Source organism: Xenopus laevis, chromosome 6L, assembly GCF_017654675.1.
Source record: "Xenopus laevis strain J_2021 chromosome 6L, Xenopus_laevis_v10.1, whole genome shotgun sequence".
Classification (NCBI taxonomy): domain Eukaryota; kingdom Metazoa; phylum Chordata; class Amphibia; order Anura; family Pipidae; genus Xenopus; species Xenopus laevis.
In genome coordinates, this window is record NC_054381.1 from 108303805 (window position 1) to 108319068 (window position 15264).

The 15264-nt window shown below is 33.0% G+C and overlaps 1 protein-coding gene across 1 annotated transcript in view; it reads right to left on the minus strand.

Annotated features, from left to right (window-relative positions):
* Positions 1-9606: 9606 nt before the first annotated feature.
* Positions 9607-15264, minus strand: part of LOC108719176 (cadherin-7) — a 125099-nt gene continuing 119441 nt past the window's right edge. Inside the window, exon 12 of the mRNA XM_018267855.2 lies at positions 9607-12833. Within this exon, the coding sequence (XP_018123344.1) occupies positions 12343-12833 (491 nt within the window). The 3' untranslated portion in view covers positions 9607-12342. The remainder of the gene's footprint in view (positions 12834-15264) is intronic.

Consider the following 15264-nt stretch of genomic DNA (forward strand, 5'->3'; position numbering starts at 1 on the left):
GCAAATATTTCAACATTTCGTGAATTTCTGCATAGTTTTGCGAATTTTTCAGCAAAGCGAAACGGGACAGATTCGCTCATCACTACTACTACTAGCTCAAAAAGTACTATTTGTTATTGCAACTGTCATCCACAGGGAATAAAAATCAGAATCCCAATGAATCTATGCAATTTACTGTAGGTCAGTGCAGAAATTTAAGTTGGAATCTAGTGGATTATACGACAAAAGAAAAATTTTTTGCCAGTTCCAGGTATTTACCATTCAAAACTACTACAGAGCGGTAACACAGATAAGAAATTGGACTCAGGGTCATAAGAATGGCTTTTACAGGGAAGGAGTTCATATTGTCATCAGAGAGGACTGATAACTGTCAACTTCCATTTTGCCATAAAATTCTTGCTATAGTTTTGCCCAAATTGTTGGTGTTTCTTGAAACCAAGATATTACACTCCAAAATAAAATTCTGGCTTTGATTTTCAATGCATAATATATTTTTAGTTTAGGTGGTGCTATTGGAATGCTCCCAAGGAAGTTGCAGCATGTGTGGCTTAGTGTTGAACCTGTAAACTTCTTTTACATTGGCTTGCAGATAATACAGAAAATGATGAGAGCCTCCTAAGCCCCCAGATGCAAATATTCTGTAAGAATACCTGGTGGTCTAGTGGTGCCCGCTGCTTCCTCCTTCTTTGCTCGCCGATGCGCAAATAACATGTGCTCGCATCGCTTCCGGGCTTTTTGGTCATTGCGCTTGGAACAAGTTTCACATTTTTAAAGGGGTCTCCTCCAAATATTCTTTGCACAACGTAGGTATATTTTCATAATTTATGGGTGTGATTTCTAGTTTTTCCTGCCTGTCTCTGACCATTCCTAGTTTGATGCCTGGCCTGTGACCTGATTTGGTACTGCTCTGTCCGATTGGCATTGACCTGGCTTGTCCAACGACTAGGGATGGGCGAATTTGTCCCGTGTTGTTTCGCCAAAAATTTGCCACCGTCAAAATGATGCCGACGCCCATTAAAGTCTATGGGAGTCAAAAAAATGTTGTCGCGCGGCGAATTTTTTTTGACGCGCGTCTTTTTATTTTGACGCACAATGCCATACAAGTCTATGGGCGTCATTTTTTCGGCGAAACAAGGCGAAATTTGCCCATCCCTATCAATGACCATGCTCCTTATTCCCCATTTCTCCTGTTAATACTTGGTTCCCTTGAATGCCCAGAACTCTCTCCCTGGTCCTCTCACTTTAATACCTGGCAGCATCTGAGTAGTGGAGGGCTCCTCCCGAAGTGAAAGGTGTTTTTTATAGGTGGAAGCATGAGCTTGTTGTTTGTTCTGAGTTTGGAACGCCATTCGTATCATATCCATGTTGTGATGATGATATAGATATATTATATATATATATATATATATATATATATATATATATATATATATATATATATATATATATATATAATAATAATAGTTCTACTGATTTCACAAAAGAGCAACAGCAAGCAGCTCAGCCTTTGAAGCAAAGCCATTCACCTTCAGGGTTTAAAGGCAATACCTGCATTTAACAGTGTCATTTAATTATTAAATATTTTGTTCTACACCATATTTTAGCATAAAAGTTGACCCCAAAATTCATACAGAAAAAGATAAGTTGTCCACTGCACTCAGGCCATTATCAATATATTAAGAGCATTGAGACATTTTGTGCCTTAATCTACTAAAAATGAATTCCCCTTCAAACAAACAGGGATTTTTTTGTCCATATATTGGAATATATTTAAGATGGCCAACTAAGTCAAAGTCATCCCTGGTCTGGCCAGTCCTACACTGAATCAGATGAAAGTCCATATAGGACTGGCCAGACCAGAGATAACTTTGACGAAGTTGTCCTTTGAGCCATTGTTGACAGCTAAAGCCATAAGGGGTGTTCTTTAATTATGTGGCATTTTAAAAAATACTACCCATTAATGAATCATATAATAATATTATAAAGTTGATTGAGCAACACTCAAAACCTTTGTAAATTAATATGAAATACTGTAATTAAAAAAATTTACTACAGTTCATGAGTTTTCAGGATTTATACTCATTTTCAAGATTAACATTTCAAATTGAAAAAATTGCTAACAATTACTTATGGGCAAATCTGTGCAGTTTCACTTCGCCAAAACATTCATGAATTTACCTCGAAATGTACAAAACGGCGAAAAATTAACGAAACGCATTTAAGTCAATGGGCATCAAAATAATTTAGACATGCAGCAATTTTTATGCGCGCGTCAAAAATATTTTTGACACAGCAGATTTCTTTTTATTTTATAATTTTATTTGCTTGTGGTGAAACGCAAAGTCTGGCGAATTTATTCTTATGTAATAAAATATGGTCTAATGAAGGTGAATTAATGTGAAGATCAATATGGTTACATACAGGACTAAAATGGTCCCAGACAAATGCATAGTTTTAGAGTATCTACTAGAGCAGGGGTCCCCAATCTTTTTTTACCCATGAGCCACATTCAAATATAAAAAGAGTTGGGGAGCAACACAGGCATGCAAAAAGTTCCTAGGGTGCCAAATAAGGGCTGCTATTGGCTATTTGGTAGCCACTGGACTGACTGCCAACATAAGACTCTATTTGGCAGTGCACCTGTTTTTTATGCAATCAAAACTTGTCCACAAGCCTGGAATTCAAAAATAAGTTATACCTTGTGTGATAACACAGAATTAGTACAGTGGAGCACAAGAAGTCCTCACCCAAACCAAAAAAACAATGGCTCTGTATTGAGATGACTATATGACTCGGACTTAATCCCCATGGCTAACCACTGTACTGATGCCAAGATAAGTAATAGTGAATTAGATCCTGCATAGCCTTTCTGTAGGAATTCTACCACATCAAACTGTGTTTCTCTGTCCCAAAAATAAGTATATGCAGCACATTTCACCCTTGGTTTCTTCAGACACTTAAGCCTTCTAGAGTGGAAAAAAGACAGAAGACCCTTCTAAACTTTCATTGTACTTCCCCCCAACTTTCTCAAAAACAATTCATTTATTTAAAAAAAGTTGATAAAAATTAAAAGTTAAAGGCCATTATCTTAACTCTCCTACGCAATACATGAATATGTATTGCAGATTAGATACTATTAAAACACCCACCACGTATGAAGAAGTTCCAGCAATCAACTAGCATTAAATATTTACTAGTTCCATGTTCTCTGGTTGCTTTGAGTTACTTTACCTACACCAAGTACTACACATTTAATACATATACATATAATATGTTGTTATGTTAACCTGGCATCTGCTCATGGTAGAAGGAACACATTTTATATACACTGAATATGAATTGCTTACTTCCTCCACATCTTAAGCTGTAATGTAGTTGACAGTATAGTGTAAATTATCTAGTTATTTCTAGGTTTAGTGGCCAAAGAGCACCTGATATGAAATTATAAAATCTTCACATTCATGAATGTTCTGCTAAATGGCAATAAGACACCTTCTTTTTCAGTTTGAACCAAGTGGTTAGAGAGTTATAATTAACTGTAAAAGACTAACATATAACCTAGTTAGACTGTTTTGTAAATATCTTCCTTTGCTAAGAAATGGGAATTGACTCAAACAATTATAAAGGTGAAATAATTTTCATTACTATAATTAATTAGTCATTCTGTAAAGAAACAGAGGGAGGTTAATCATAGTGTTTATTATGAGTGCCTTTTTATTTTACATATTTTGAAAACAAAATGCAGAGGAAAAGCAGATGAGATAAAATTTCAAGATACTAAATATGAAGGCTTTACATTTCATTCACTTAAATATGCTGTTTTTCTTAATGAAAACCATACTTCTGGCTAATAACAAGAATATCAAAAGCTGTCAGCTCAGGCAGTAAAAAAAATGTATTTTGTACATTTAAAAGCAGTTCTACATGACACAATACTAGTTGATCAAACTATACCTACATAGCAGACCTTAGTTCTTTTTTTTCAGTGTATAATGAAGATGAAGGCCACTCAAAACTCCTAGAGATTATTCTGTGAATCATATCAAAAGCAATTAATTAAATGCATATTTCTGATGATATAAAGCTGAATTAAAATAGACATCATTTGTAAATATGTTTTAAATAAAAAAACATTTAGGGGCCGATTCACTAACTTTGAGTGAAGGATTCAAAGTAAAAAAACTTTGTATTTCGAAGTGTTTTTTGGCCTACTTTGACCATCGAATGGGCTACTACGACCTTCGACTACGACTTCGAATCGAAGGATTCGAACTAAAAATTGTTCGACTATTCGACCATTCGATAATCAAAGTACTGTCTCTTTAAGAAAAAACTTTGACCCCCTAGTTCGCCATCTAAAAGCTACCGAACTCAATGTTAGCCTATGGGGAAGGTCCCCATAGGCTTTCCTAAGTTTTTTTGATCGAAGGATATGCCTTCGATCGTTGAATTTAAATCCTTCGAATCGTTCGATTCAAAGGATTTAATTGTTCGATCGAAGGAATAACCCTTCGATCGTTCAATCGCACTATTTGCGCTAAAATCCTTCGACTTCTATTTTCGAATTCGAAGGATTTTAATTCCCAGTCGAATATCGAGGGTTGATTGGTGAATCGGCTCCTTAGATTTGATATATGTTTTGATTTATGTTTTTAACCTGGTAAAAGGTTTATTTATGATTTCCAAAAAATTTTTGTATTCTACATAAATTATGTTTTCTTATATTTATACACATAAAGTTTTTAAGCTGTTCACCACAAGCAGGGACCACAAGCTGCTTTAACTTTACATGCAAATTTGCACATATTTATAAAGCTGTGCAATAATTATGTAAATTTGGTGTGTAAGTGTGTAAAAACTAGTATTTTACAAAGCATTTTGTACTTTGAAATTAACATTTTTTTGCTGCCTAAATTTGCCCTGCTGTGGGTTATCCCAGATGTAATGTAAAATAATGGCTTTATGAAAGTTTGTCCTAAAACAAAAACACTGCCATTTTAAACACTTCAAAGATTTTTTTGTGATAGATTTTTCTCTGTGAATGCAGTTCACTGCATTGATACACATGTAATGAAAAAGGAGCTTTATAAATATTTTATACAAATTTTTTTACAGAAATTATTTTAGGCAGCATCATAAATATGCTAAATAAAATGGGTTATGTCAAGGATGTACATTAAATTGGCAGATTTATCAAGGGTCGAATTTAAAATTTGAAAAACTTCAAAATTCAAAAACACCAACCAAAATGTATTAAAAAAATTGAAGTTTTTTTGCAGGTGAATAGTCCATATTTGTTTGAATTTGAAAATAGTGCATTTCAATCGTACAAATCAAAGTTTTTCCAAAAAAAAACCCTTTTATTTTTCAAAGTCCACCAATTGACTCACTAGGTTCTAGGAGGTTGCTAAAACAGCAATTCGGCAGGTTTTAGATGGCGAATGGGTCGAAGTTGAATTTTTAAAGAGACGATACATGATACATTTAGATATTCAAATTTTCAATTTTTTTTTTTCAAATCTGAATCGAATTTGGACTATTCTCTAGTCGAAGTACACTAAAATCAGCTCAAAATTTTAATTTTTTTAATTCTAATTTTCACTTCGACCTTTGATAAATCTGCCCTGTGGAATATGACTATGGAATATTGTTTAATGTAGAACCAGACTTTCCCAATGCAAATGCCATAAATGTTTTGTATACTGTATATATATATATATATATATATATATATATATATATATATATATATATATATATATATATATATATATATATATATATATATATATATAGGCTTGTAACTGCTTATGGTTAACCTGAAATTTCAGAATAACAACAAAATTAAATTGTCTGTACTATTTTCACCTGATTTGTGAAAAATGATTTGTTAGTTTAAAAAGGGCTTATACAGTATATCTTCTACCACAATATGGATCAAATTCATAGCTTTTCACCTAAGAGTAATTGTAACTTTACACGTGAAGGACAGTTATCATAATATAATGATTCCAAAATATTAATGTACAACAGTAGATGTCTTCCCAAAGATCAAAGACCTTGGAGCTAGCCTGTTAAAACCTGCTCCTTAAAAGAGAGATTTAAGTGTGTTTGCAGCAAAGTTTATGCCAGCATAATGTTTATGCCAGATAACCCTTAGCAATCAGTCAGCAATGAGCAAATACCATTCATTAGTATATGCAAACAAAATGTTATTTTTTACTAAGCCAAGTACATATTTGGTCTTTAATAATGCATAAAGAGGACTACCAAATTTTCAATAGGAAACTTACAGTATATCAGTACTTTGACATAGTGTATAATAAAGACAAATTGAACTAGCAAAAAGCTTACATTTCAAGAAATATTAGAAAAATAGGAAAACCTGTCTTTACAAATATGACAAATTCAAGGTACAAGATACAATTAATTTTTTTAAAAAGAATCATTTTATTGGTGGGAATACATGTTTATGTTACATATTCAATGGGTAAATTAGGAAACATTTGAATGTTAAGTATTTTTTCTTCAGAAAAGTGTGCAGAATTATGTCATTTAAATGGCTCATTTATATTAAAGTTCTGGGAATCAAAAGTCCTTGGTTGCATTTTTCCATCTCAGTACTATTCAGTTGCTGTGGAGCACTTTACACTTCCCAAAGTTTATCACATCCATACGTCAGTCTTCATGAAAATAAGCATGTTCCAGTGAGTATTATACTGTCAGGCCACAAAATAGAATCGTTTTCACAGAAAATGATCACTCCAAAGCAAATATACCATTATACACTATGTAGAAAGTTTTCTCCAACATATAACGACAGACACAAACCAAAGTACACAAATTTTAGTTCACTCTATGAGCACTAGCACTCTAATTTTAGCATTAAGATATGCCTTGGGGTTTCTTTATATACTCTGAGTAAATAAGGCAATCAGAAAAGTGGCAATTATACTGTAAAAAGTGATTCCCTAACAAGCCTAATGTAGGCAATTAAAATAGTTCTTTCATCATTAAAATCAAACCCATACATGAAATGAATTTCAATGTGCTGAATCATAATCTGAAGATACCGAAATGATACACTTGCTATTAAAATATTGTGCATGTGTGTATTCTGTTGTGTTGACTTTTCTATTCTGACAATGCTCCTCCCAAACTCTTTGTGTGTGCTCCATAATAGGAGAACAACTGTTTTATATAATGTTTATTACACATGTATATTTATATTACAGATATGTAGTGTCATGAGCTCTAAATTTTAAAAAAATGTATTTATACACAGCTGATTTTGATCAAGATAAAATAAGATAAAAACAAGATAAAATATATTTACATTATTATACATTAGCATTTCATAAATCATAAATATATATGAACTTACATTTTTTTTCAGGAATATAAAAGGGGACTTTGTTTCCTATGTCGGTGCAAATAGATATTTATCTTTTAATTGGTTTTACATATTTTCATTGGTGTCATTTTCAAAGTTGTATAGGAATAAGAATCGTGAGTAGCATTATGTAATTCAAAGTCTTTTAAATGCAAATGTATAGACTTAAGCCTCATACTCTATTAAGATGTCACAAGTGTTTAAGAGGACCAAACAGACAATAGTTTAGGTTAAAAATTCCTGTTGCTGCCACAAACCACAAACCTTTCATGCTGAGCCACAGTCATGTCCTGTCAAAGTAATTGACAAATGAAGAACTTCCTGATTTACTTTTCCATTATTGGATTCTTATATAATGTGATCAGTAGCAATGGACTACAAGCTATCTGTCATGATATACTTCTTTTTACCTTTTCCCTAATAGATACAATTTTCAAACCTTTCAAACTCTTGCGATTTATTTGATCTATAAATACTAAAATATAAAATAATATTTTACCCTGTTGTGACATTAGTTGAGGTTTTTGTTAAGATCAGTATTCTCTGAACCTTTATTAGTATTTATTATTTATTTATTTATAGTTATGTGAGCTTTTTTAGACCTCGAAAGAACTCGATTGAACTCACAACTTCAATGGTTTCTAATTTAAGAAAAAACTCAAATGGAAAAAAATGGAATCAGCAAGTTTGGGGTTAGCAATCCGAAAACTCGAATCTATAATGTTTTCAGGGGAAAAAAGACTCAAAATCTCAATTTTTTAAAAAAAAAAAAACACAACTTAGCCCTTAATAAATCTTCCCCTTAAGTTAAAACAGTGCCCAAATTTCTACTGTTTGGCTGAAACATAATTACAGGTAAAATTTATACCTGTACAAATACGGTATGAATCCATTGAAAAATACTTACTTAGACCCTTAGGGGCAGATTTATCAAAGGTTGAGATGAATTTTTGAATGAAAAAAATTCAAATTTCAAGCTATTTTTTGTGTACTTTGACTAGGGAATAGTCCAAATTCGATTTGAATTTGAATTTTTTTTATGTACTGTCACTTTAAAAATTCAACTTTGACCATTCAGCCATCTAAAACCTGCCGAATTGCTGTTTTAGCCTATGGGGGACCTCCTAGAACCTATTTAGCGTAAATTGGTGGACTTTGAAAAATCAAAGTTTTTCAATCGAATCTAATCGAATGCGCTATTCCTTTGATTCATATGATTCGAATTCGGCCGAATACAGACCCATTCGATCGAAAACTGACCTATTCGACCAAAAAAAACTTTGACTTAATTTCGGTCCAGCTGATGTTGAATACAAAAAGTTTGCTGTGCCATGAATGCACAAGAGACATTACATTATATTCCTAAAATTGATGAAGAAAAGCAAAATATTTGTTCTTCTACAAATTAATGAAAAAGGATTATCATTATAAATCATTAAATCACTATTACCTTTTTTAGGCTAAATAATTTATACATATAAGAATAAGTCATAAATAAATAAGGATTATTGTGATCCAACTATCTACTTCTGTTTTTCACACATAGCATTTTCATCCAAGGTATTTTCAAGGTATTTTTTTGCCCAATCTATCTGTCCTTGTTTGGTACCCATTTCTACCCATGGCAGACTAAACAATTTTCCCAAAGCTTGTGTAATCTTTTCATTACTCTAAAATGTAAGCTTTTTGGCTGATGTTCAGATCATGTTATCCAAAGAAATAGCATTTCCTTTTGTAAATCTCACAGTTGCTAGTACAACATTAAAATTTTTTATGAACACTGTGCGGCACATTTACTATTGGTCGAATAGCGAGGGTTAATTAACCCTCGATATTCAACCCTCGAAGTAAAATCCTTAGACTTCGATTATCGAAGTCGAAGGATTTACCGCAAATGCTTAGATTGAAAGATCGAAGGTTAAATCGTTCGACCGAACGATTAAATCTTTCGAATCAAACGATTCAAAGGATTTTAATCCATCGATCGAAGGATTTTCCTTCAATTTAAAAAAAAGCTTAGAAAGCTTATGGGGAAGGTCCCCATAGGCTAACATTGGTGCTAGGTAGATTTTAGGTGGCGAAGTAGGTAGTCAAAGTTTTTTTTAAAGAGACAGTACTTCAACTATCGAATAGTCGAACGATTTTTAGTTTGAATCGTTCGATCCAAAGTCGTAGTCGAAGGTCAAAGTAGCCAACTCGATGGTAGAAGTAGCCAAAAAAAAACTTCGAAATTCGAAGTTTTTTTCATTCTAATCCTTCACTCGAGCTAAGTAAATGTGCCCCTGTAACTTAAACCATGAATCAATGGTGCTCATCAGTTCCACAAAAGCTTCTCCAAGCCAAAGTCTTCCTTGTACTGAGCTAATGAATTGCTATGGCATTGTGGAGAATTGTCTGGCCCACCTAGAGGAATCTGTGTACCTTCATCCTTTTTGTGCTCACTTTATAAATGTATACACAAATCACTTTTTTAAAAGGTTTTTAGTTTATTTATGAAATGGGAATAGCATGAGACGAACAGAAGGTGTTTCTAATTAACTTAATGTATTATTGACTGAAATGAAACGTAAGCAAGATGGCATAAGCTAATTGAGGGCAATATTCTTGAACATATGGGATGTCATGTAGCATCCAATTACATCCCTGAAAACTATATTACAATTAATGAATCTGAAACCAATATAACCCCTTCATCCCAAGCTTGGCTCCTTGGGTTATCTATGATTCTAAATTCCTCTTTTATCATGGCACAAATTGGCTATTGCAACTCTTTATTGGTTGACCGACATACCCAGAGACATTGAGCACTTTAGACCATAACAACTGCAGCTGACAAACTTAAACAGCCAATGACCCTGCCATGCCCAACAACTCTAAGCATATCTTCAAATGTTCACAATCTACTTATCAAAACACTTCACTAAATGTTTCTTCACTCACACATCTTATCCCCCTCTCTGGAAATCCCTTCCACATTTCATCTAATTTACACCTTGCTGTAGCTTAGTATTCCTTAGCCAACCTCTGTCCCCTGTTATCTGCAATACTCCATGCCACATCTCTCACTTATTCCTGATTTGTTCAACCCCTAAACTAACAATAGCATGTAAAAAAAGAACATGAAGCTTGCCTAGTTTAAGTAACACATAGCAACCAACAGGTGACCAGTAAATGCTCCTGCTTATTGGTTGCTATAGGTGACTAGACCTATAGCAAACATTATACATATTTACTCCATTTGTGCCTTATACCCTTTCTTCGTATATAATGTAAGCCTTAATAATAATAAACAAGGTCATCTTTACCTTCTGAATTGGTCAGTGTTTTTGCGTTATTTGTGTTTTAAATGTATACATTCTTCTATTGCACATTGCTGTGGAATATGTTTGCAAAAATATTTATAAAAAATATGTTGGGTGCCTCACCATATTCTTCTAAACGCACAAACCTGCTATTGGAGGATTACCATTGTTTTTGAGAGAATTTCTCTATTTCTTAATGCCTTGTACACATAACTTTATACCACCTCATCCAACATGAGTTCAATGAGTAGGATTATTTTTTGTTTGAATTGTTTTACTCATGAACAATATATTGTTTTTGTTAGTTCTTGAGCTAACAGTACACACAGGGTAACTGAAGCTACTCCATGTTTGGTCCTTGTGATAAAAATTGACTATGGACAGATAATCCCACAAAACAGCTAACAAAACAGGCAGAATCATGGGAAGGAATGAGCTGTATATTTACAATCTATTTAACTCTCACAACCAAACATTGTGTATCTTAAATATCATATCATAATTAAAACCATGGACAATTTGGTGATTAAAACAGCAGGCAAAATGTATTTTCAGCAGAAGCAATAGTCATTTAATTCATATTCAAAAAGGTGAGTATTGATATTTTAAATTGTTATTGATGCCAGGTTTATTTTGTAATATGGATAACAAATAAGTTGTTACAGGTATAGGATTTGTTATCGCCAATGCTCAGAACCTGGAGTTTATAGGTAAGGGATCTTTCCATAATTTGGATCACCAGACTTTAAGTCTGCTAAAATAATTTGAACATTATAATAAATGTAATAGGCTTGTTTTTCTACCAATACGGAATCATGCAGCTTAGTTAGGGTCAAGTACAAGGCACCATGTTTTTATTAAAGAGAAAAAGAAACCACTTTTTAAAATTATAACTATTTGCTAAAACAGACTGTAGATGGCCTTCCATTCTGCATAACAGGTTTCCAGATAAGGGACCCTATACCTGTACTTTGTTTCTTATAGAAAATACCATCAATAGTACAAACTTAGGCTTAAGTATAGTCAATGGAGTAAGAGCTTGCTTTAAAAATGTAAATAAATGTTATAGTGTCTGCAAAGCTTCTGTATAAGCTTATATATCCTAATTGAATATAAATAATTCAAAATTACTAGACTGTGTTTCTAAAAGCTCAATTTGCTTTTATAGCACAAGCCTATTTTGTTTATGAGCAGCAGGTGTTTAAACATACAAGAATGTGTCCTTTTGCTCCAACAGCAAGCAACATACTTATCTTGCAGGGGATTTATTTGTTCCAGGAGTTATACTGGAAAGTAATTTTCCAGCAAAGTATAAGGTAATAACATTCTTTAAGCACACTACATATTTCAAATGCTCTAATGTGAAACATTAATTCCCAGCTACCAAAATCAGCCCCTAAATTTACTGATCACTAATAAAATCTGAATTAGCCGTTTCTACAGATTCAAAAATAAACATTTTGGTAGTATTTACACTTGGTTTGAATTTATAAAAGGATGCCTGATCAGTGGAGTCCATAGATCATTAGTGATAAAGAAAAGATTTATAAATTAAAATTCTAGAATGTTAGACAAATGTACATATATACGCATTAGTCAATACTGAGTTTATCTGCAGTGCAGTCATATACAGAAGATGTTCTAATGCTATGAATACAAGTTGTCCTCAGCAGTGCCATACATATCTGCAAGTCTTTTGAATCGAGGACCCCAGTCACTCAAATAATCATAATTTTGTTCAGAGTTTGAGCTTTTTGACTCTAGAGAACTTAGAGATTCTGCTACTGATCCATTTCCTTCAAATGCATATGTTTGCAGGGAGTCATAAGGTGGTGCACATGGATCCACATCCGCTTCCTTCAATCTCTCCCAGATAAATTCCCTGAAAATGACATTGTCTGGTGCACTTCTAATGGACGGTCGGCTCAAGAACTGGATTTCTGGAGTCACATCCCTCCTTGTTTTACTATCTCGAATATTGAGATTTCTTAATGCAGCCATGTCAAATGCTTCAGTGTCTTCTTCGCCACCCCCCTCATCATCATATCTTACAATATTCTCTCGGACATCCCTTTCTTCGTCAAATATTAGCGGTTCCTTTTTCCGTCTTCTCATTGTAACAATTAGAAGAACGAGCACTGAAATATAAAATCATTCAATATTAGCATAAAAAAAGTTTATTAATTAATGCACAACACTTTGACAATTTCATTAAAAGATAAATATATGTTTGAATGTGTGAATGAAAACAATCAATACAAAATACTGCTCTCTTAGGGGCAGATTTATCAAGGGTTGAATTTCGAAGCACAAAAAACTTCAAAATTCCACCATTGAATTAAAAAAAGTTTGAATTCGAATATCGAATTTGAAGTTTTTTCAGCAAATTTGGCAATCCTGCGGTCAAATAAAAAATTGTTTGATCGAACGATTAAATGATTGTTTTTTTCTTTAAAATTGTGCAAAATTAATAAGTTGATTGTATTGAAGTTTTGGACCTAAAATAGGATTTAAAAAAATAGGCCTTTCATCCCCTTTAAGTGGGTCATCAATATGACCTTCTTGTGCAGTCCCAAGCAGTACCCCCAGCATCAAGTGTCTGTATATTTTCCATTCAGATACAGATAGTGGCTGCCAAAAGAAAATGTTGTTTTGATTATTGCCGTTTTCAAAACAATAAATTGTATAACTATATATAATACACAAAAGCCATGAATATCTTGTAAATTATATCCTTATAAACGGTGAGTAGTGATGTCATCAGTTATAAACGGTGAGTAGTGATGTAATTTCTGTCACATGACTCACTAAAATTTGTGTATTATAATAAATAAAGTACCCCCAGTTGTAAAATATGAGGATATTATAAGTTACCTCGGAGTTCCATGACCTGTATAAAAACACTCGGCCTTCGGCCTCGTGTTTTTATAGGGTCATGAAACTCCTCGGTAACTTATAATATCCTTATATTTTACAAGAGGGGGTACTTTATTCACTATATAATATATATAAATTGTTAAGAAAGACTGCATTCAGTCATGCATTTATTTTATTGTGGTATTTGTGTTACTTATATTTATGGTATTTTATGCTGCTTGCATTTGCACATGGATTACCCAAAACTAAAGAACTGTTTAATGCCTACATTAATTTTACTCACTGCAAGATAAATTAATGTAATTAATTGTAATTAATGTAATTTACTTACTTTCATTTTGAAATATATTTTCTGTAGTTGAGCCTATAGGGAAAAACCTTTAAAATTAGGACTTTTCTTCCATAATAGGGTGAAAAATGTTTTTCCCTGCAGCCTCCCCTGACAAATATAACAAGCAATAAATTGCTTGTCATGTAGTAGCTAGTAGGCTTCCCTCTAATGATCAATCTATTAGTAGACGTCTTGAAAATTTAAAATATTGCTAGATAAGCCTTAGTTCTTCCTTGAAATGTAATGTACACAGTAGTATAATTTAAAATTAAACAATGGAGAAAATGGTTTCAGGCATATTAATAAAAGTTTTCAGATAAGCTTTAAGGACGGAAAAAACCTGACCTTTAAAATGACATTTAAATGTTTTTATTGTCTAAACAAGTAAAGGCAGTATCAATTACAAAATGAAGGGCAAGTTTCCATGAAAGAATAGCCAATTATTTTCTTATAACACATCAAGATTTGTATTTTAAGTTAGTTTCAAGACAGTTATGGGATTTATTCTTTTAAAAAAGTATGTTAAACAGAGAAACAGAAAAGCAAGTGTGTGGCATATTGCGAATATTCTGTATTGTGAAATTATAGTGGTGTTATATATTTCACAGAGGAAAACAGCACATTGATAAGGAACAGTTGGTAGGGATGGGCGAATTTTTTCACCTCGTTTCGCCGAAAAAATGACGCCCATAGACTTGTATGGCGGCGTGCGTCAAAAAAAAAAAAAAAGACGCGCATGAAAAAATTTCGACTATTTTTTTTACACCACTTTAATGGGCGTCTGTGACATTTCACTGGCGGCAGATTTTTGGCAAAACAAAACGGGTCAAATTCGCCCATCCCTAACAATTGGTAACAAGGGCCCATTTTATACAACAAACTGATTTATTGATATCATACACTTAAAGGATAACTAAAGTAATTTTAAATCATATGGCCCTTTCCACAACTGCATTTTCTACATTCCTGTTTGTCATTGTCAATAATCACCAGGAAACAGAAGTAAGGAAGTGAGCCATGACAACTGCCAACCCTGCCACACAGCTCTGCTTTTTATGATAAGTTACTACAGGAGAAAGTCTGTATTTGGGGAGGGGCGCAGAATGTTGGGTTGTAGAGTGGGAGGAGAGTGTCTGCAAAGCCCTATAATTTCAAAATAAATGTAGTTCTCCTTAAATTCTCCTTATAACATAAGACAGAAAGGGGCTACTTTTTTATTTGAATTTACTGTATTAGTATTTTTATTAAGCAGTAAATTAAAAATGGTCTAACCAATTTACAAATTCCCAGCTTTTATATATTCAGTGTAAGATGCTGTGAGTAAGTATAATGACAGCAACTAAATTCTTAATATGTGTCAT